Genomic DNA, 24,763 nt, shown 5'->3' on the forward strand with positions numbered 1-24,763 from the left:
CATATCAGCCAACCCAAGATTTAAAATTAATCAAAACCAAAATGGTGCTATCCACTACTAACCAGATTTAAAAGTCATATAACTTAAACGTTTCTATTAAGGCTATAAAAGTTGAATTTTGTTTCTAAAAGCGTTGGCGGATGTGTTATATGCAAGAGATAAAGATTAAAATGTGTCTATTTTGTGTCCTTTTCCCGTTGCAAAGCACGGGTACAACAGCTAGTATTTAATATTAATATTTAATTTTGATCTATTCAAGTAAATGTTTTGTAAATCATGTTTTAAAGGTCCATTCTACATAGTTCGGATACCTCAATTACAATCAACATTTTTAAATGAGTCAATAATGATTTCTGATCTTGATGATCATGAACTAGTCTATACATTTTGATTCCAGATACTTTACACAATTTTTAACCAAGACATCCTCCAAATAATGTTCTATGTAGGCTAAACCCCAACAATATTATACGCATATAACCCATATAATTTCCGATCCAGACTAACTTGATGTATAACGTTAATTGTAAAAATAGTTGATACCAAATGAACACTTTTAACTCTTCGTTCGTCCATCTTTTATCCAAGGAATGCCAGTTATGCTATGTTGCGCTGCTAACAAAGAGTTTCCTTCTATAGGAGAACCAGATCTCCACGGTCCATTGGTGTATGTAATTGAGGATACTCAGTGTAAGTCACTGACCTAGGGTAAGGACTGTTCCTTCACATTCTTTACAACACGGAGTGGGAAATAGAGAGGAATTAATTTTTTATCGATGAAAAATATTATTTTATTCCTTTCACAACTTTTGACTATTTCTTGTTTATTCTGAATGAAGAATAAATATTCTGATGTTTTTTTTTTTATTATGTCCAATGCAAAGTCTGTTTTAGTACTGTATTTGCTTATATTTGTTAAAGAGTTGATTTTTCAAAAGTTTTTTTTTAATTTTTTTTTCACGTAAAAAAACATATAGTAATGGAGACTGTTTATATAAAAATGTATGCGTTTGGTTTGTTATCCAAAAACATCAACAGTTTTGTAGTTAATATCGTATGATTTTGCTAAGAATGTTCAAGCTATGAAAAAGACTTTTAAAAGATAGCACAATCTGCTCATTAAACTTTCATACAAAATTTATGAAAATAAATATATGTGTTTTCCATGCTTGTTATTATTGTATTATCCATTATTAAGGCTGTCTATCCGACCATTGCGAAACTTAAGGAAATCACTTAGTTTCACTTCTGATCTCAAAATATCTTTCGGCTCTGACCCCCCGACTTCAAAAGTAAATATGCGTTGGACTCCATGACAACAAACAAGGTACTACAATGTTTATACTTGTTTTGGTTTCTTTATTTTACAGTGCCACAAAGCATGTCTAACAAATGAAATCTATATACTCAATACAATAAGGGTTTCTCTGTTATATCCCTTTTTTAGCCGTCCTACTTAACCGATTTTCACGATTGAGGTGTCATTTTAAAGCTTATGATCAAGTGCACCTGCAAATGGTAACGAAAAAGGTAATTTCCATAAGGGCTTCACCCCCCTTGCGTTTGGACTATTTCTAGAGTTCACTTCCAAAGATCCAGTGTTGACCATATTTCTTTATAACGGTGTAAATATAAATTGGGAACCACAGTCAGATTGTAAACAAGAGATAGACGAAACAGTTAATGAAAATGGATTTTAAATAGGATACTTTTTGGATAATTGCAACCTGATTAAGGCATAGTCTTTATGGAGTAGATCTAGATATTTGAAAAATAAAAGAGTATTAGTTAATTATTTTTACCATGGAATTAAGTTCTGAACCCTATTAAAACGCACAGTTTGCGTATGGGTCCCCTCATTATGTATTAATTTTGAAAAACTTCAAATTTATTAATCATAAATAACGCAGATTTGAGAACAAACTGATTTTTACAGTAGATTTCTTGCTTCCTTGTTAAGGGCAAACATTTTATATCTGGTGGTTGTATCCTATTGGGAAGCACAGTTAATTGCTAGAAAACCTAATGACCACCATAAATATTTTATCAACTAAATTTTCTAATTAGGGAATACATTTTGTAGATTTTTAGAGTTATAAGACAGAATACCGACATAGTTCCTGAACTGGGGTTATGATAAATCTAAGTGTATACTTTACGATCAGGATTATGCTATATAATGATTGAAATAGTGGAAACAGAAAGTGATGTAAAAGAAGCATGATAGGCATACACTCTGGAATGTCTAAACTCAGTTAATAAGTTTGTTAAGTAGCCCACTTAACTAAATTAGGACAATAAGTGACTAATTTGCTCATCATTACAAAAAACAAAACTTCATAAGAGAAAATCTGAATAAGATGTCAAATATTAGAACTTGCATACTAAATGTACCGTTACTTCAAATGGAGTAATTATTTCCAATTACACAATTATTGTCTCACAGATAACATATAAATATATTCTACATTCATTCTTTTACATTTGATACAAGGTAGCTTGATTCAGTTTTGTTTTGTTTAAAATGCCTGGATTGACGATGCCATCCATCCATCCGGTTTTGAGCTGAACAAATTTTAAGAACTAAGAAATCGCTGAATAAGTTGAAAGTTGAGAGTTGAACAATTATTGAGAGTTAATCAGAGAAAAGTCTTAATTTAATCATCAGTCTTAATTATACAGTTAAAGTGTAAAGATGTATGTAAAATCTACAAAACTACCATAAGACCTGTCTTTCTTTATATAGAGCTGAAACCTGGGTTATGGATGAAAACACAAAGAAAAAACTAATTACTTTTGAAAATAAAGTCCTGCACAAAATCTTTGGCCCTACAAAAGAAGGAACATTCATGTAGAGAATTAAACATAATCAGGAACTAAGACACCTGTTCAATGAGCCTGATTTAATTGCAGAGGCTAAAAGCAGGAGGCTTTGCTGGACAGGCCACATCATTAGAAGCACTATAGAAAATTTATCAAATAATTTGCTATTAGAGATTAAACCTAAAATTTTAGAGATTAAACACAGTTAGTTAATTGTCAAAAATATTTAAATTAATAGACCAAAAATTAATAGTGATCTATTTTTAGCGAATTTCCCATATAGGGAATATCCTATTTTAATACTAAGAAGGACTTACAAATAAAACGTCAAAATAATCATGTTTGCCCATATTGTTGAGTCAGCTGTCAGCTGCTGGACACCGACTGTCTGATGCTGCTGAGACAACTGTCACTTTCACTATACCGGGAACACTGCGATTGACACGGTCACTCGACCCACTGGCCTACGTCTAGCTCTACCTACCAGCCTCATAGTACAGGGGTTGGAGGCTTAGGGAAGACCGAAATATTTGAATAAACTCAGGGTTGTCAGTATATTGTGTAGAATCATGTATTTTGAGGTTATTTTAAATTTCATATCCAAAGAATTCCAAATCTGCCTGATCTCAATTTCTGTTCGATTGTGTCGGGAATACTCAATATGACTGGCAATTTCTGTATTCAGTAAAAAAATCCACATTTTTTTCTATATCTGCTAAGTTTTAAGAGCTGCTATGGCTATTAGTAAAGAAACAGTTTTCACAATGTTTCTCAAATCCTAGAATATATATTGCGGAATAGGATCCTGTCCACTAGTGAAAAAGTACCTTAAACATAATTAGTTGACAAAAACCTGGCCAACGCTGAAAAATCTCAAAGAAAGAAAAATTCTATTTTTAAATTACATGCTCCATTTTTTTATTTTATGTGGTATCCTCTTGCCTTTATTATTGTCTGGTGATATCCAGGACTCGTCAAATTCATTAAGACACATACTTATTCACAAATCACACAAAATCTTCCTGGATAGGCCAACGTTTAGCAGAACCCGAAAAACGTCGGACTTGATCTCCAGGACGATTTTGATGTGTGTACTGAATTTGACGAGTCCTGGATATCACCAGCTACACACAAAGATGTAAACAAGATGAGTGAAGCCCACAAAAATATGTACAAAAAAAGAAAACACACAAAAAACACAAAACCTCTGTACTGTATTTGTGGATTTCAAAATTCGTTATCTTTTATTTACTATTTCTTTTTTTACGCATTGGATGATTTTCTAGCATTGGCCAGCTTATGTACTAATATTGTTAAGTGTTGATTCCCCTGCTGAAGAATAAGATTCCAGATCCCGAAAAGTAAAAAAAACATTGTTTAGCTAGTGTTGGAACATGTTTGCAATAATTCCTAAAACAACACAAAGGACCACAGTTAAATAAAACTATAGAGTGCCTCAGTAAGTTGAGAGGTATTCACTATTCCTGTAAGTTAACGGCTGGTTTACAAGGTCTAGATGACCAGGAAGTTTCGCAGGACCAAGTTAAACTGTAACATTCAGTCTCTGTGTCAAGGCTTCCTAACTGGGCCATCATGGTCATCTGATTATACTCTTGCATAATACACCGGCAGAATAAACATATTAAATATCAATTAATTGATAAAGATCTAACCTTTGACCAATCTAAAACACATTCTATCTCATCATTGAGTATAAATAAGGTCATGAATGAATTGGGATAGTTTGTTACAAATTTGGTGATGAGAATCTTGTCATACAACAGTAAATTTTACTATTTCAACAGTTTAGTACAAATTGAAGTCATTGTTGTACTTTTATGTAAACAGCTGTGATTACAGGTCCCAATGTGGTGTTACATTGGGTAGACTACCAAATATTACAAGATTATGCTTGAATTTTTGCAAATTCATTCAATTTTATACCGCCCTACACGTTCTAGCCAAATGTTATCAAAGTCTGGCCAAAATGACTGGATTAATCGTGTTCACGGACACACATTATGTACATTTTATACATACATACAAATTTCAGTGGATAGTGTTTTTGGCCGCTGTGGACATAAAATGAAAAATTTTATCAGTCCCGGATCGAGGTCTTACCACCTAAGGTAATAGCTACTTCCTGAGGGAATTTCACTTAGATGTACAAAAATAGGCTAGTTAGTTAAAAAAAAATGAACAAACTAACATTTCACAAAAAAATTGATGACCCTGGTAAAACCTATTCAAAAACTTAATCCAAAAGTTGAGAACAGCTGAATGTTCACAATAATATCACTAAACACTCTCATGTAAACATGTTTGTAACTATTTTTACTCACATTCAAAGCAGTAAACAGAAGCAGGGAACCACGGTTTTTGCGGTTCATGATACATACAGTGAATCGGAGTTGCCATGTCGACCTACCAATGAGGCAGCGTCCCCACTAATGTTTACTATTGTGATAACATAATCTAGACTGTTATGTGATTCAACTGAACTGAACCTGACTCTAGATTCAATTATTGGACATCTTACAGCTTGTTTAATGGATTACTTAGCTGTTAAAACTATCCGTTAACTTGAACAGTTTCTGATGATTTAGTTAATTTTTATTCTGTAAGATAATAATAATAGTAATGTGTATTCAGATATTTAAGTTTTAGATTTTTCAAAATTTATTTGTTGTGTCTTTAAGTTATTAGTATTTTGAGAGTGAAATGTATCATTATTTTTTTAGGTTGCAGTATATTGTATAGTGTTGGCTTACACAATAAGATTTTATTCCTACGCCCAAGAAATAATAATTTTCTAACTAGGCAAAATGTTCTAGGGACTATGTTTTTAATATTGATTCTATAATTTGTTTTTACAGTCGATGAGAAAAGAGATTTATTATAATTAAATGTTTAATTTTCTATCATTGCGTCAAAGAAAGCCACTTCTGATGATAAAAAAACAAAGATTAAAGAGTTTTCTAAACTGAAACCTCATTATATACAAGTTTTATTAGAAAGGTGACGAACGAACCCCTCGGAAACCTGCGCTAATTGTCAATAAATAAAAACCACAGACATGGGAAGTATTTATTCCCTTGTCTGTGGGAGAAACACGGTTGAAAAATAAAAACTAAGCATGATTGCATCTGCAATGTAAAGTAGAAAGTAGGTAGATCAAGAACTCTGCCACCTCTACATGTTCTTAATATACTTTTAGATAATGCCCTGGGCACATCAACATCAAAATTTCAAGGTCGGTCAGTAAATATTGATTGGTTGGCATGAACAAAAAAATACTCCTTCGGCAAACCTACAAACTAAGCTAATTTTCATTTACCTGAATGTATTTTCACTCACATATTTTCCTGAAGTTGCCAGATATATTCCCTACTTAAATAACATTTGGTTTAACGAGAACCTAGGTTTGCTGCTACAGGAAGGTTAATAAAGTGTGTTTTGTAGTAACATTTTGATAGCTTAGTAAAAAATAAAAACAATAGCCAAGTTTTATGAGTAATTAGGTCTGCCCCTATATGGAAGGTAATTAAGTGTGTTTTTAGTGAAAGTTAATAGCTTAGTATGAAATAAATAAGTATACCAAATTTTATCAACCTACATTTATAAAAAAATAACCAGACTACAACAGTTTACTTTTTCTCTATAAGAATGACATGGGCATTTTTAATTTAGGCCTACAGTTATTTTAAAACTTTTCTCTTAAGTGCTACAAAATGGATCAGAAAGAAATTTAGAAATATCTTTTGAGGGTTAAAATTAGAAAACTTCATTTATGTGCCATACAATCCCATTCTTACCAAACATTCTTGTTGGCGAACTCGTTCGAATAAACGTAGGTTTACACATTTCAACGTATGGTGTTTTGCCCTTCTGAGGACCTCAAAACAAGATTATATCGGTCCTGGGGCTAGTTCTTACCATGATATCTACGGGAATAGCTTATTAGTACTTCGCTAAAAAGCCACAATTTCAACAATTGCGCTTTTACGTTTATTTTTAATCTATTGTGTAATGTTGAAGGTGAAAGCATGTGTATTGTGAAAAAATATCAGAGTAATTAGTTCTTACTTTGATAAGACACCAATAGGTTTAAGGGTGGTTGGATAAAAGGGAGCCCTTTTACTTCACAAGTTTTCCCTCAGGTTGGTTTGTACAATAATTCATTTGAATTGTACAGCTTATATTTGAGCAATCAGTGTAGCGTTTTACAAAAACTGTAATACAATATAACAAAATTTATTAATAATTACAAAACAACTGGGTACACCGACATTCAATTACAACCTCAGATGAGGTATAAATCAACATCAATTGTATTTTGCGAATTTAATTAACACAACATTTGGGTTGGTTCATTACTAGTCATTTTGAACTTCCCAGTAAATGACAGGGAAACAAGCAGCAAGCTTTAATTCTAGTCAGTCCTATCAGTTGCATACAAGGAAAACATACAGGTGATTTTTGATAACTTAGTTACGTGATGATTAAAGTTACCTTAAAAACCAAAGTTACACGATAGTGTTAATAACTTTAAAAGCGTATGTTTAACTTGGGTGATTTTTAAGTTTTAGATTCAGTCAGATTTATATCTTGATGAAACAAAACATTTATAGTTGTCATAAACGGTAATGACAAAGGCTTTTGTCAGCTAGAAGCTATTAAATTCTTCAGTCTGTGGTTGTAACTATTTCATTTGGATTACCAATTTATTATTGAGATTTAAACAAATAAAAAAATTATTTAAGAAAAGGACATCAATGAATTCAAATGCATTGGTTCATGTTACAAAAGGCTTTTTGTTCTAATAGAAGATTACTGTATTTTGATCATATTTTTTGTCCATACTGTAGGAATTTGCTTTGAATTTTGGAAGTAATGTTCTGAATATGTATGGAAAATAATTCAAATTTCAGAGGCTGAAGAACAAAATGTATAAAATTTTCTAGGTTAATTGTTAAAGAAAACTTTGGTATATAATTTTTATATTACAGGTTTTCGGTGGGAATCAGAAAATACCTAATAATTGTAGATTTTAATAATTATTGAAGTTCAAATTAGAAAGGTTCAATTATGGCAACTATTAATAAACTAAAAGCTCTAGAGAGTTGATTAAATCAAACTTTAGTGACAACTGATGCAGTAAAACTTACAGCAAAATAATTGGTTTAATTTTTTTTACTCATAATTAATTCCACTTAGCACTTTAAAATATGTAATTCAAAATTACCATCCCCAAGATCGTTGGATAACCAAGTAATGTGTAGGGATATTTTATTTCTAAAATATAAGTTAAGCAATATTTATGTTGGAGCAGCGAGTTTATATGTAAATATTTACAATACTACAAGACACACAGTTGACAGCTGACTAAAGTCATTGGTTCATTGACTTTGCACATCACAGTCAAAATAAACTGGAATTGGTAAACAGTAACTCCCAGCGACCTCTAACCTTAATTTATCATGCTTGGACTAAATAATAACTTTAAACAGAGATAAAATTATCTGTTTGATTTAGACAATTTACTACATCCTGAAAAAAAAAATATTTCAAATATGTAAAAAGTAGGGGATTTATAAAATTCTGTGGATTTTCAGGTATATTCGAGACACCACTTGAAATATTGGGAATTTCTCTGTGTTGATCCGGGAAATCTGGGAGCTCTGAACACCTTTCCATTGTATATAGACACTATCCTACAAGTTATAATCAATCACTTATGTTTGCCCTTATCCCACATCCACCCTCATATCGGACAAGCAATGTTACGATTAGGATTACACCTGAAACACCTGGTGCTTCATCATCCTGGGTAAGATGCTAACAATGACTTGCAAAACGTATGAACTGTCTGTAAATATCGTTGCAGAATGTTTGGAAATTTAGTTTTATTTTGTGTGTATTTACATAGAGGGAGATTTTTGTCAAGAAAACAGCTAAAATCTGGTTTTGTTTCTAGGTTTTTCTCTTAACAAATTTCCCATTTTTATACGGAATAAGCTATTACGGGGTAGGTCTCTTGGTAAGACCTAGACCCGGGGCCTATTTAGTTTTTTGTTTTGATGTCCCCAGAGGCCAAAAATACCATTTATTCAAATTCATATACAGGGTGGCTGAAAAGTAACTTACCATTTGAGATATTTGAAATCTGTTTGCGGCAACCTTCTTAGATATGAAAAGCTACAATAATTATGGTCAATTTTGAAAATTTCACCGTTAGGGGTAGTGGGGGTAGGGGGTAGCTCAAAATGTTCAAATGACAAGTAGAGGCCTAGTCGAGTTTGGTAACATTTTACAGGTCTTGACGAAACATAACAATTGACCTAAAGAAAACCAAAATCGGCCAACTAATAACAAAATGACGCCCTAAAACGTTTCAAATCCAAATAACCATGAGGGTGGCTTAAAATTAACTTCCACCCCCTTTAACTGTTTTACTATTTGAGAAATTTGAAATCGGTTTGCAGAAACTTGTTTGGATATGAAGGGCTACAATAATTAATTATGGTTAGTTTAGAAAATTTTACCCTTAACAGCGGGGGTAGGGAGTAGCTCAAACTTTTCAAATGGCAAGTATAGTCGAGTTTGATATCATTTTACAGGTCTTGAGATAACATAACAATTAACCTAAACAAAATAGAAATCTGATCATTAATAACAAAATGGCAGTTCAAAATAACTTTTAATAACTATTTTCTTAATCATTTTTAGCTGCCATTTTGTTATTAAAAGTCCGATTTCTATTTTCTTTATGTTAATTGTTATGTTTTGTCAAGACCTGTAAAATGATACCAAACTCGACTATTCTTGCTGTTTGAAGATTTTACTCATTAAAATAATTTTATTTTTAAATATGAATAAATCTAAATTTTAGGAGAATAATTTAGGGGATATCCAGCCAGGTAAATGGAAATTTTCCAAGTCTACAAGTTTGCTGCGGTTGAGGGTTTTTCCCTTAAGTAATATATACAGTAAGTAATGGTACGTAACTGTGGGAAAATGTCGTTAGTATAAAATCAACAGTTATTGAATATGCAGGTACTTGTATGAATAAAAATTTGTAAGCTTAAAAATTTCAAAGGCGCTAGTAGTTTTATTAAAACTAATATTATTGATTTTTTTGGTGGGTGATAAATTTGAAATGTTTAAAAAATAATGAACTAGTAGCCAAGCAAATTAAAGCTCCAATCCATTATAAAAGAAAGTGAAAAAACGTCATCAACATATTTTATAAATGTCAAAAAATATAATTAATAGATGTTTAATATATGAAGATACCTACTACTTATTCCCAACATATTCAAGCTTTCTAATGAATAAACACTTGCTAAACAATTCCTAAGATATTTTAGCAATATCACATACAATATCACAAATATACAAATAACTTATCATATTTTTTTTACTGAAACAAATTTTACTTGGATATACCTCATAGCTACTGTAACTACAAATATATTCAAAACCAACCAAAAACTTAAACCCCTTATATATCAAATGTAACACAGAATTAAGTATAATTGATAAGTGTTTTACAACACCTTCACCAAAGGGGAAAAATGTACAAAAACTTGGTTAGGTAATTGAAGCTTGATAAGAATAAAACAATAATTATGTCTCAAGCCTTGTGGGGAAAGATAGCCATTCATTTGCACTGCAAAATGGAGGAAAAATGGATGGTCATTTGTAATGAAAACATTTGAGAATTTTTTTTCTTGCCAAAGAGTAATTTCAATTTGTAATATGTTTTAAGTATTTCCATGGAAAACAATTTTGTATGAATTTTTTTAGTAAATGGACGAACTTGAAACATCTATAAAAATTCTTCCAGGCATAAATGTTCACTGTTTCCCTACAGGTTCAACTGTTTAGAAATAAATAGCCTAAGCCTTCGAGGCTTAGAAACATCTTTGAAAGTTTGTTATTGTTCAATGAACTGACCAAGATATAATAAAATGAACTGACACAATTATGTTTTCTAAAATTTCATTAAAACTTTGCTCATACACAAAAAGTATTCAAAATCCTGGTAAAAACAATTAAACAATTTAAAATATTGACTAAAAATAGCAAAATTGGATTTCTTATCAAAACTCCAAAATAAGATATTGCAGATCGCTCTCCTCGAAAACTAGGTAGAGCTCAATAGCAATTTCAAGTTGTATACATATCGGACGCTATGTATTGGTTAGTAGGTTAATTAAGCAAGTACTACTAGGGAGCTGACCTGATTACACAGGAGAATTAACTCTAACTAAATTGTAGATTAATACGCTCTTACACCCAATTTATAAATTAAATAAACAAAACTTACAAAATATTTACAATAAGAAGTCTGCTAGTCCTGAAACACATTTAACAAAATAAAGACTGTACATGAAATCTAATTCGGAAACACAAAATATAAACAGGTGTTAAATAATATATTCAATAACAAAATAAAAACTATATATATTATTTCTGTGAAAAAAATCCTTCACGTTGCAACTATATCAGATGACACTGATGTGAAAATTTACATCCAGTGTTTCTGTTAGCATACAATGAAGTTCTCTCAGCTAAACAATTGTACGCAATTCAAAGTACAAATATCACTCTACAGGAAGCTTAAATAACAAGTTATTCCCAACATTGTTATTATCAACTTCATCGTTACGTAACATTGAATTTACAAGAGACCTTGTCGTTTGCTAAAACACACGCTGTTTTAGTATGTTAATAACAAAATGTAATGGTTTTTGTATCACACGTGGAAACAATCAATAGCTTTGAATTTTTTAATAGTGAATGGTTTGGTACTTAATTATCAATTGTTAATTGTTTATGCTGTGTGGTTTGTAATGAGCAGTCCCCAACATTGTGCATTACATATTGAGACAGATATTTATATACGTGTTTTGTACCTTCATGTTTATTGTTAACCAATGTAGCTTTAATATTACATTGACTATATTCCTTTTATAACTGAATTGTAAAATAAACAAAATGGCATGTATGTATTTCAGCTTTATGCATTAAAGCTAATCTTTATAAAACTACTGAATTTGCACATAACAATTGCAATTTGTTTTCTAGTTGACAATAATGGTAGTAATGAATAACAGTAATCCTGTTGCTCAAAATCCAGAGTAATTCGGTAGTATGACATTAATATTAGTTAAAATGCAGCTATCAAAAGTAAATGGACTTTTTTATCACCCCATTACGGACATTTATCTAGAAAAGTTGGGTGCAATGTGATCGGCTGTGTTACATTACGATTAAATGGAGCTAATTTTTGCTCCAATGATAACAATCACGGGATTTTGTCATAAACCACTTTAAGTTTCAAACAGACATAAAAATTGATAAAGTATGTCATGTTATGTAGGGGTTCCAGTAACAAAAGTACTACTAGCATTATTAAATGAATTCAGCATAAATAAAGTTCATATCTTATATTGTTATTGTCATTGTTATTTTGAGGGGGACACTCTAAGCGCGTATTATAACCAAAATATGAGTGTATAATGGCGTGAAATGATCTGTGTAGCTTTTTTGCTGACCAAGATCAGCTGTTTCATCAGTCAGGATCATTTATTTAAAGCCCAATGATCAGGAACAGCTGGGTCCAGTTTCAAACCACCAAAAAGTTACTGACTTTTCTCTGGATCGAACCGGCAACCTTTTGATTGTTAGGCGGGCACTATAAACAGCTACCCAGCCAGTCAACAATTTATATAAATTAAACTTTAATTAAATATTTTGGATATGGAAATGGCTCGATGGATTTTGATTAAAACTTAGTATGTTATAGTCCTTTTACCTCTAAATAAAATAGTACAGCCCCCATTGCTGAAAAAACTATGGTTTAAAAGTTGCTTGTGATTTTTGTGATTTTACCCATAAAATATCATAGTTACTTCCTCCCCTTACCTATGTTAAGGGTTGTTGAAAAGCTAATGGGAGAAAGAATGTGTCAGATTACTGACACCGTTTGTACTATCTTCATTAATCTTCATTAGTACGAAAGTTAACGATCAAAATTAAGCCAAACAATTTAAAATTGTCCCTAATCAATCAAAGTGGTCCTTTGAAAGTTAGTTTATCTTATCAAACTGATATGCAGAGGATTTCGGATTTACCATAATGAATATTAACAACCGATTACCAAGTAGGGCGGTGTACTATGAATATTCAAATTTGTCAGGATAAGTCATCACTATTCACTCCGAACACGACGTTGATTCACAAAAGTACAATTTAGGTCATCAGCAACTCACTGTTCTGTTAATGCAAATATAGAAACAATAACCTTAACGACCAAAAAGAAAGTACAAACTGTAAATGTTCAAAGAGAAAAGAATTTTACCGTCTGACCTTTACGAATTTTGAAAAGTTCGTTAAACTTTGACACTGTTACCTAATGTTAGTTTTTTTGTACTACAGTACTTACAGTTTACTAACTGAACTACGTATTATGAGGATAAAAACAACAACAACATAAAATCCTGAATTGCAAATCATTGAATAATATTTTATGTTTACAGTTTGACCAATTCCAAAAGATGATTCAACAATAAAATATGTTACCGGTTGCAGAATTTACTTATTAGCTTTAAAAGTTTCTCTAAAGTTAATGTAATGTAGTTATGGAGAGCTATCGGCTTAAAGTGAGGACATACTTTGAGACATGTCCTACCTCGCATATATTTTAAGTTCAATAAATCCTGGCTATTTAGTTCTTAGCGTAGAGCTTAGAGTATTCAAAAATTGGCAGTCTGTATATTTTAGAGCAGAAAAGTTAAAGCTCGTCTATGGTTGAGCTTCGGGAAAGCACAGTAATATAAAAAAGCGATGAAAAATTAAAATGGAAAATAATAATAGATTTACAACCACAAAGTCTCAAAATAAAATCAAACTTTTAAACCCATACTGGTTTTAAAGTTTATGACATGTAAAAAATTGTATTTTTAAAGTTAGGTGTATCAAGCTGTAAATAAATATAAAAGTTTTATTAGTTGGACAGTAAAACACAAATATCAACAGTAATAAAATTATATTACAGAAATAGTTATAGGGCTCGCCACACTCAAAATGATTAGACAATATTTCAAACATTTTGTAAGAGCTTAAAATAAGTTAATTCATTGAAAAAAAAACTTTGTTAAATTCAAACCGTGCAAGCGTAAAAGAAAGTATAATTAATGAAAAACAATGTTCAATAGTATGTTCAATAGTAATATGTAATTAGTCAAATAATCAAAATCGTGTATTAATATTAAATATTATTAATTAAATTATTTCCAATCAAACCATCAAAATTAATGGTGAGGTTAAATAAAAATATTTACAGCACAAATAGGTTAACGATATTATTTCAAAAATTGAAAAAACTTTCTAGAAGACAGTAAAAACCCAAAGCCCACTTTTAAGTGACAAAAGTACTTACATCATCAGAAATCAAAGGATCCAACACGGTTTCAAATTCATTCTCCATACTAAACCACTAGGGAAAAAAGTTAACAATTAACCATTGTTACAGTATTTTGTGTAGCATTTTAAAACTATAATAAATAAAAATACGATACAGGTTGATACATCTGAAACATACATTTCCACTAAGCGTTATCGGTGGACCCTGTTATCTATTTATTAAAGTACTAACAAGTGATACTTAATCCCTAGTTAATACTTTATAGTTAGTTATCAGGTGGCTTTTAATGGAGAATATTCCCCAATACAGCATAACTGCTTACTTAATGGGCCTTTGTATTTTGTTTAGTAAATATGTGTAATTTCAGCTTAAGTTGGGCTCCAAATTAAGTTGGGTAGCTAACTCAGTTATTGTCAGGATTCGAACCCACACCTTCACAATAGTCCAACTAGACCAACCACACTCCACACCCTGGCTCAATACATCCTACCTTTTCATCATTGTCGCCGATCACCTCCGGAGATTTCAGTTTATCCACGGATAGAACAAGCGCCTCCACCGCATTTTTATTTTTTATGTCCTCGCACTCCGAGATCTCGATTTCCGATACGACTTCATCCGAAGAATGAATCATTGTGAATAGATAAACGATCAGCACATAGCCACTGGACGCAAGGTCACTGTTTGCCGGCACAGGTAAGTTTGCACTGTACAGACGACGGACGTACGGGTCATATATATAGACAACACAGCATGGCCAGTTGTCAGTCTCCTGACATACTGAAAACTGACAGGCACAGGTGTATACCTGCCCCCCCCCCCTCTACTCCACAATTGTTCTATTGTCAGCAACTAATAATACGTAGCAGACAAGTGAAAAGTCATTAAAGAAACCGGTTGATAATTATCACTGTTAAAAACAATGACAGGGCTTGTTGGAAATTTGTTTCACATTAAAAAGTATTTGTTTAATAGTTTTAAAACTCTTTAAAATTTGTTAAGGGTATTTGAAATAAATATATTTTTTATTGTCAATTGATGGTTGGAAGGTAAATGTTATATTACTATGCTAAAAATTGAGGAAACAAATAAAGGGCGCTTAAAAAATTGTGTTTAATTTTGTAAATGTAAATCTGGGTTTTTGAGGTTTTTGCCAGGATCTAACTTTAAATAATCACCTAAGTGCACATAAGTCATAGACGTAAATAATCACAATTAAATAATACATTATCGGATGGATAAGTCTCTAAGATAATGCGTTGAAAACAAGAATATATATGTATTGAGATTAACAATCAATCAGATATTTTAACTTGCATTTTATTCAATGAATCAGTACAAAATAATCAAAAATAAACCTAAACAGCAAAGTTTTGAATTTCTTAGGTTTTTTAGTTGTAAAACATGAAAATATATAACACTTCATCATTCTTTCACCTATCACTATAATAATAATAAAGAATGATTGGAATTTAGAACATAAAACAATTATTTAATTTTTGTTTTAGAAAAGAGGAGACCATAAGTCTGCTAAAACCCACTGCTCGGCTTACTGATAAACTAATAATGTTACAATTCCAAGTATTTGTAATTGCTTCACAACGCCATGTTTGTTACGATTTACAAGATATACAATATACATTTTCAAACAAATAAAATGGATTATTATTGTATGCAAAGCTTGTATAGGAATTCCAAAAGGAAAATTCAAAACACCCAATTATTTAAGGGTTATTTTTTTTGGCAAGGAAGTTGTATAGAGTAATTTAGAAATTACAATCAGTGGAAAGTACAACAACTTAACAAACAACTTTTTAACACACTATATTTTTGTATATGCTGTCCTTCAAATTGTGTCTAAGTATAAATGAGTTGTCAAAAGAAACAGAATGTTTGGTCAAGAGCCAAAATATCCTCTCAGTAATTTTTTTATATAACTATATCTTCCAAAGTTTTGAAGGTGTTATGAAATAAAAACCACTGCAAAACATGAAAAATAAAATAACATCTGCGTTCAAAATAATGAGCCCTCCTTTATAGTTACTGGCCTTCAATTTGACACAGCATCATTTAAACCCCCTCCACTCCCTGAAGCAAAAACCTACATAATGAGATATTTGATACGGTAATAACCTAGCTGTATCAGTGTATCCATTCTAAACTAAAAATGCAGTTGGGCTCATAGTAGCTTAAATCTGAACACAATCGTCAGTGGCTCAAACAACTTAAGGTTTTTTTTTACTTTGGTGTTGGTAGTATCAATTTCTCATCAATCTTTTACGAATTAATTTAGTAAATACCTATTTCTCAGTCCTAAGAAAATCAGAAATGTTGAAATGTTAAGCTTGCAAAAAGGTCTGAAATCTTTGTGGAAAATACCGAATGACATTAGATTAAATTCTACAAAATTGTTTAATAGAACCGTACCCTAATCGCAACTTATTAAAATATATCAAAGAAAACTAATTGAGAGAGCGCTCAACTAAATTTGTAAAATTCAAAATCAGAAGATGCCAAAAATGTTGCTGCTCATAATTATATTATAATTTTAAGGGAGGTAGGTACATGATAATATTCACACTTGGCTTAAAATACCTACTTTGTATGGTCGCCATTTAAATGAAAAGTATAAAGTATAAAATATATCCAACCACAAAACAATTCACGGTACATATTGGACTAATAAGATATTGTATTTCGTATACTTTCTTTTAAATTTATTTTGTGTATACGGTATTTAATTTCTGACACCATCAATTCGTTATTGGGTAAAAGATGAAGACGATAATAATGAACAAAACTTTGACTTCGAAGATCAACATGTTTAAACAACTAATACTAAAAGGTTTTTCTAGTAGTTTTCCACTGATATACTACTATTTGGACCTAAATTATCAAGCAAAGAAGATCTCCGCAGCTAATAGCTATTTAATAGTTTATTAAATTTTATGGTTTTAAGAAACAAGACAAGTTTACCTGCACACAAATCTACAGTTGTTATTTATTTTTACCAATCAAAATAATTTCCTACCATACAAAACTACAATCCCATGGAGAATAACGTTAAATATGTAGTTACATTTTTTATATAAAATACAGCTGAAACATTACGGAAGGTGCAATCCCCGGCATATCAAAAACAATTTTTGGGGTTGGAACTTACTATTCAAATATTTCAGTATCTCTTAATTGCATTTTGGCAATGACAACAGAAAAACTAGTATTCTTATCAGTGACTCAAGTATGTGCTGGTTAAACACAAGTTCCAGTTATCTGACCACTACCCGTACTGATAATTTACTGGGACCTCCTTTGTAAACAAATGCAAGTTGTTTTGATGAAACCATGAAACTCAATTTTTGAATTAGAGAGTTTTAAGTAAACATTTACATGCTGTATTTACATTGCCAGCTACCTAAAAGGAACCTAATGTTGTAGTAAGAATTATGTCAATAAGATGACTATTCCATTGCGAATAGAAAAACTTTTTCTCTAAAGACTGCCAGAAACAAATAGTAGAACGGAAACGGTATGGATCACAACACTCTAATAAAAGAAAAGAATTGTAAAAGATGTTAAAAACACTGTAAGCTTAGGAAAATACATTGAAAATACTGTATTTTGTATGATTTGAATTATTAACAAAACCTATTATTGGAAGCAGATGTTCAACGAAACAAACATAAACTAGTTTCTGTTATTGTTTTAAAAAAATATATTAGCAGGTCTTACTGGTCTATGATAATATAACTAAAAACTTGAAATATCACACATAGAGCAGAGGAAATAATGTTCAAGATATGAAAACCATTTTCATAAAATAGAAAAAAGTAAAGTGGCAGACTACAAAGTCACCTGAGAAAGTACTCATCAAATATTTAACCATCCAAAGTGAATAAAAAGTAGTGAAACCTCTTTTGAACTTTTAACAGGTAAAACAAACTTAGCACCCTTTTCTCAGTAATAAAATTGAACTTGTATTGAAATAGCAACTGTGTTAGGCCTATTTCTTCAAGGCATAATTTCTTCTGATTTTAATCAGCATCAGTTTGTCAACACTGAATTTTGTCATTTATTTTGAGTTGGATTATAATATTGATATCCAATTGTGGCTATTTTTCGCTGTTGCTTTTTAAAGGAATTTCTCTGAAAAATTTAAGTTGCTTGAAAATATCGAAAATATTGGTGTCAGTTACTAAAACTATAGTACAAAAGAGAATTTATAAGGATTTTTCATGATGCTCTAGGTTTGAGTTCTCCAGAAATACATTATGAGAGCTTTAATAATGCATCCGTACTATCCCTACACAAATGCTCATGATTTTATCTAAATTTGAAATGGCTGCCACTTAGTACTGAGTAAAAGACCTTTATAGTATGTTCACAAAATTTAGACGGTTTAAGGGGAAGGTATCCTGGGTTCCCCCACCACTTTTTTAGCTTAATGTTTACATCAGCTGATCAGCTATCGGCTGTTCAAAGTTTAAGTGAGGTGGAGGGGATGGAATCACTTCCCCTCAAACCGCCTAAATTTTGTGAAAGGAATATTGTAAATATGCTGTTCTTTCGGATTAACCTTTTAAATAAGGCTTCACTCAATGGGGATTTACATTTGAAAATTTAAAAGCAGTCCCATAACACATCTATTTTAGGACAATGGACAAAGTTATTAATAAGTTATTAATTAATAATAAGAAATGTGTGTGCATGAATAACCTCAATGTTAATTCAAAGCTTAAAAGGCGCCCATTTATTCTAACAAAATAACTAGGCTTAAATTACAAACATAAAAACTACTTTTTACTTCTACCTTTTTCCGGCATTTCTCGGGAAGATCACACAATCCAACAACCAAAGAATCACTAATAGGCAACTGAGGCTCAGAAGTACTTTCTAATTCTATAGCATCCGGATCTTCCGTTCCCGCCCGCTCACTTTCCGTCATGTTAAGATAAAACTTCAAACTGCCCCGAAAGAAACAGAGGAATGTGACACACAACAGTCCGTCATATAACACTGATATAGAATGAGTGTCGGTATCCTGTGTTCAACTATCAAGACCAATATTAGTTTGACAAACACAACTTCCATTGGCTCAATGAGGAAAAAACAAAGTTCATGTTGGACTGATAGTCGTCCTTCTTAGACATACTTGTTTGCTTTTGGATAGAAGTGTTTTCACACGTCTGTATTGACATTGGAGATAGCCTTGAAACATAGCAAGTTTTGTACAATAATAGAAGAAAATATAATTTTCTTGTCGCTAGATCATTGGCATTTTGAAGTATGGCAGTTACTTTTAAGGGAAGCCATTCCAAGTCCTTTGGATGTTTTTTGGATGTGCTTTGGGATGCTCATGTAAGTAGGAAAGATCTTTTACTTTTTGGTTTGTAAGCCTACTGAATTGATTCAAACATGTGAGGTTATATTGTCACTTTTATCTTTCAATAAAGGGATACGCAGAGAAACCATAATAGCCTATATCTTAAAGTCTTAATTAACAATTTGATATTAGAAATTAATATATTATCTAAACACATAATATGACACTCATATAAGAGTTATATGTTAGGTAAGAAAAATAAAAAAATCTATCAAACTCAATAATTCTTCATTTTAAGATAAAACGTTAGGTAGGTATCAAAAAATAAAGATACAAATAAGATTAAGATTAAAAGTAAAGATACTAAAGATTGAAGTTAAGGATTAAGATATTAGGTATTAAGATACAATTTATTTAGCCTATTTATTTCAAGTTTCTAAAATTTAATGTAATGTCGTGATTAGTTTAGGTTAAAAATAATAAAAATCAATGAGAGAAATACTATTTTGATTGGTGCCTGCACTTAAAAGTTATGCATAATGCTCAACTGATAAGTGTCACTTGAAGTGTACAAATGATTCAGGCTTTGCTGTGTCCTTGTATGTTTATACTGTAATATAAGCATGCTTTATAAGTAGGCTAGTAAAATGCTGATTTGTTTTAATTAGAACTTTATTCAAATATGGAACTTAGTTTTAAATGAAAGATTACAACTTAAACAAACCATGTGTTTGAAATATGCCATCGATTGTAAATAATGTACTACAAAACCTGTCGTCTAGTAAAATTTTTCAAAACTTTTTTTTTCTTAGCTTAGGCCTACTTTGTACTCCACAGAATTAAAAAGATCCTGGGACTGTTTAATGAGACCTGAACTTATAAACTTGGAACAATAAAATATTCAGTAGATAATAGGTATAATAGAAGTTCTATTTTTGCATTTTTAAACTTTATAAACTACTGAAAAATGTTATAAAAAGCATACCGTTGAGTTAGGTAAAATAATAGGCTAGTACATTTCATCACTAGGGCGTGAAGTGACTATTTTCAAAAAGAGGTCAAGTTTTACAATCAAGGCGAAGTTTGTAAAAAACGTTTACAAAAATTGTAGAATAACATGGATTATAGAAAAAAGAAATGATTGTACAATGACAGTCAACACACCTAGATTCAAGTAAGGTGAAAATCAAGGTAGGATTTTGGCGTATGTAGGCCTAATGAATGACAATAAATGTGTTACCATTGATTTAATCCATGGTGTAACTAACTGTTCGCTACAGTTACTAAGAGAACACCGCAACTACCTGAGAGACTTTGATGACACCCTGACAAAACCCCAGTCGAAACAGCGGCAGTGATGAGAAAGTAAAGAAAGTAACTAAGACCAGCTGATTCGAAGTCCGAGATCACAAAAACTTGATGAAAATGAATGAATGAAAATACTATTTATTGAGGCGAACAATTAGGGCCATTTGGTCCTTTCTTACAGTTAACCTTGTATTCACAAATAAAAACTACCAGAAACAAGACAAGTTCTTCAGTTTAAGTATGGCATTTGTGAAAGAATCCTGTAACTTACATAGATTCCTTTTGCTTCACAAGAATCCATCTAGACTGAACTGAACTACTGTAGGCCCTACATGACTGGCAGGAGGTAGAGAGAAAAGTAAATTTGAAAATTATCGAAGCTTTGTTACAATTACTTTAGGCAGCAAAGTACATCAAAAATAAATCCGCCGGCATAATGAAGGCTACTGTCATAATTATGAAAAGTGTATGTAAGTTAGCGTTAACAAATAAATAAGAGAAAAAAAAATATAATAACTAAACAGGAACTTCTCAAATAGGTAGAAGTTAAACACAAAAGCATTCTTAGGCCTATAGCCTATTAAAACTAAGGTATTGACGGGCAAGGGGCTTTATCCATACTCCTGACATGACCATATTACTCAAGTCAAGTTTTTCTTTCCGATTGCAAGCCTAAAAAATTAATTTCCACAGTAAGCAAAATTCAATGGCGCGTTTACACGAGGCCATTTGGCAAGCCGGTACTGCCTCAGGTTGCTTGAAATAACAAATTTTGTAACAGCCTCTCTGTCAGCGGTCTACCACCTCATATACTCAAGCTCAAGGAAAACGTCATTGTTACCGGCATGCTAATCAGGAATCTTGATAAGACGTCAGGCTTGATTAAAGAAATATGTACTATGCGTGTTTAAAGAATGTATCGCAACACTATAGTTTTTTATGTAGTCAGGGCTCATCGTTGTCATCATGGCATCACAGTCATTATCGTGATTTGACACTATCATTCTCATCTTCTGGCAAGTAAAAACTGATTCCTAGGATCAAACTGCAACAATTTAATTCTCTCCTCCTTTTGCTCATTGAAATATATCTTCCCTATTGGAATTCTGTTCCTAGATTGTGCACGATTCCGTGTGCCAGGTTGGCTAGTTTGTATTACAAAGCCAAAACTAAGCAGTTACGGTAGCTCATTTTATGATACTTGTGTTGTTATTAGCCTAAATTAAGCTATATATTCCAATACAATTTAGGCTATTTCTAATTGAGTAGGCCTAAACATCATTTGTTAGGTAGGTACTGTATTATGGGTTAGCTTACACCCCCATCTTACCCAAGTCAATATTTGTGAATGGCAGCAGCACTAGAATCATCTCCACAATATCACTATGAAAAAAATATAGGCCTACTCGGTGGTCTTAACGCTAAAATGTTAAAACTACCGAGAGAGTGAACATGGACGTGTGCAAATTATTGGGAAACCGAACGTTTTGCTAACTTGCACATTTTGAGCCTGACTAGGCGAATTTTACCATAGGATAGGCCTAAGCTATAACTGAACGAGATATTTGCTTGAGCCATACAAAGGGATTCTAATTTGTGATGTTTATACAAATATAAGATGCAAATAATTCTAACAAAATTTCAATAAACAATAATATTAGTAATGCAACAAAAAATATTTACCTTTCCAGAACTTTGACTCCCAGGAGAACCGATGCTCTCGTCATCAATCAATGAGCCGGAACTTCTTTTAGATAGTTGTTCATACTTAGCATTCATACTATACTTCATATTTACACGAAACTTGTACTTTTTTATTCACAATTTCACGGATTTAGGATTAAATTTAGAAACCTAAACATCTTAAACTACATTACGCGAAATGTTCTGCTTTACACGATGTCGTCTGCACTCACTAGGTAACAGAACTTGGTTTAGCTGTCAACAACGGCTTTTATGATATCGATGAACACAGCGAAGTTTACTTGACGAATTCTATATGCAGTACTTGAATATCAATCATGAAGTTTTAAGTAGTTTAATTACTCAGTCTTGTTTTCCAAGAACACCAAATGAATTACGGTTAAAGAATTTATTTTATTTATTCTTTGTGGGAAAATCTCATAGTAATTTAGATGTTTTATCTATAGTTTTATCTATGATACTAACATTAGGTAAAACCAGGAGTATGTTTTATCTATGGTAAAACCATAGTTAAAACATAAGAGTATATTTTATCTATAGTAAAACGTAAAAGTAAAACCATGTTTTATCTATGGTAAAACATACTGCTCCCTTGGTACATAAAAACAAAGTAGACTTCTCTTCCCATTGTAAATTTTGAAGCTCGTTTTTGTGTCTAGTTCATGTCTGGTGACACTGATCGCTAGTGTCGACGAAATTAGGTTTATATTATTTTAGGGTTGGTTTCATAATTATTTGTGCTTTTTTGTTTGGTTATATAGCTCAATGCCTCAATAGAAAAACTGTTCTAGTGTTTCTAGTGGGGCCTTGTATAGCTAAATGGGACGAATGAGTTATTGTTTATGATTTGATCATTTTATTTGGTTAAACGAGGTTTTAAATTACTGAAATAACAAGAAACAACTTGTAAACAAAAAACTACCTCTATAGTACACCAGACAGAACTAACAATAAAATTGTTTTCAGCTGATCTATAAGAACGAAAAATCTAGACACGACTGAACTAGGGCCATAGATAAAACATACTCCTCTAGGGCCTGTGACAGGTGGCCGTGCTATGACACGAAAAACTAGCTTCAAAATGTACAATGTGATGAGAAGTCTACTTGTGTTTGTGTTGGTTAGTGTATGGAACTATAGGTCGGCCGCTTAGAAAACGACCTCCTCCAGCATTTTTTAGCATTAGCGCGCAGGTCGTTTTCTAAGCGGCCGAACTATAATTAGTTAACTAAGCTGTTAGATTTTAAGGTAGTTATAGTAGACCTAATGAAGGTCAGAGGTACAAATAATAACTAGAAGTAAAAGCAAAAGGGGTAGCATAGTTTAAAAAATTAAAGTACTGCTGTACTTTATGTTAAATAACATATTATAACTTGTTCAATGAACAATTAATTTAGCAACATGAATAATACAATTCATTATAGAATAAGTACTGCAGTAGAGACATCCCGGCTCATCTAAATGTATACCAGCAACTGTCACCTTTTTTCTCTTTTTTTAAGAACATAGGACTATTTAGTTAGTTCTTTGAGCAAGTCCCACAAAATTCTGAAGATGCCGTACTACATGGCAAAACTAGGGCCAATATCAACTTTTAACTCAAGAAGGAAAGCAATAGAAAAGATAATGAATGGATTTATTAACTGTAAACAAGTGCAACTATTATTCAAGAATATGTAGAATTATACCTCTCCCTACTTTGCTTTGGTGGAAAGTATGGTGTTGTTGCCAAAACCCCTAGATCTCTTGCAGTTTGCATATCTAGTTTTTTACCCTTCGAGGTAGAATTGCAGATCATTTACTTGTGTCTATGACAATGTTCATTCCTCACCAGTTGTACAACAGGAGCTGCATGATAATCTTTCTTGTGGTGCTCATCTCTAAAGGCCCAGAATGCATGAGCCTTATTATCAGACTGATTAATAGTTAAACAATCAAAAGGTTGCCGAATTGAGTAAAGTCAGTATTTTTGATGGTTGGAAACAGGACCCAGCTGTTCCTTATCAGAGGGCTTTAAATAAATGATCCTGACTAAAACAGCTGATCATAGTCAGTAATAAAGCTACACAGATCATCACACATTCTACTACCATAGACAAAAAGAATTAAATATAGACCGTCAGCTGTGCTGCGGTTACCATACGTTCTGGTGCAAACCGCTTGGAGCGCCA

The 24,763-nt window shown here is 31.8% G+C and overlaps 1 protein-coding gene across 4 annotated transcripts in view; it reads right to left on the reverse strand.

Moving 5' to 3' along the window:
- The window catches only part of LOC129002099 (calcium-transporting ATPase type 2C member 1), a 64,066-nt gene extending 41,276 nt beyond the window's left edge, over window positions 1-22,790 (reverse strand). Inside the window, exons 1-2 of one of the 4 annotated variants that reach the window (XM_054429652.1) lie at window positions 22,572-22,790; window positions 11,156-11,185 (exon numbers count right to left, since the gene is read on the reverse strand). Coding sequence is in view for 2 of the 4 variants with exons in the window: in XM_054429647.1 (XP_054285622.1) it covers window positions 14,273-14,329; window positions 22,572-22,679 (165 nt within the window). In the remaining 2 variants the exon portion in view is untranslated. Of the gene's footprint in view, window positions 1-11,155; window positions 11,186-14,272; window positions 14,330-14,747; window positions 14,828-22,571 lie in introns of those variants that run through there. The other 3 variants (XM_054429647.1, XM_054429648.1, XM_054429653.1) reach the window with 3 other exon arrangements.
- Window positions 22,791-24,763: the final 1,973 nt, after the last annotated feature.

The sequence above is a fragment of the Macrosteles quadrilineatus genome, unplaced genomic scaffold (genome assembly GCF_028750875.1).
Source record: "Macrosteles quadrilineatus isolate MER2022 unplaced genomic scaffold, UCM_ALF_1.0 Scaffold_9__3_contigs__length_116548681, whole genome shotgun sequence".
Taxonomy (NCBI): Eukaryota; Metazoa; Arthropoda; class Insecta; order Hemiptera; family Cicadellidae; genus Macrosteles; species Macrosteles quadrilineatus.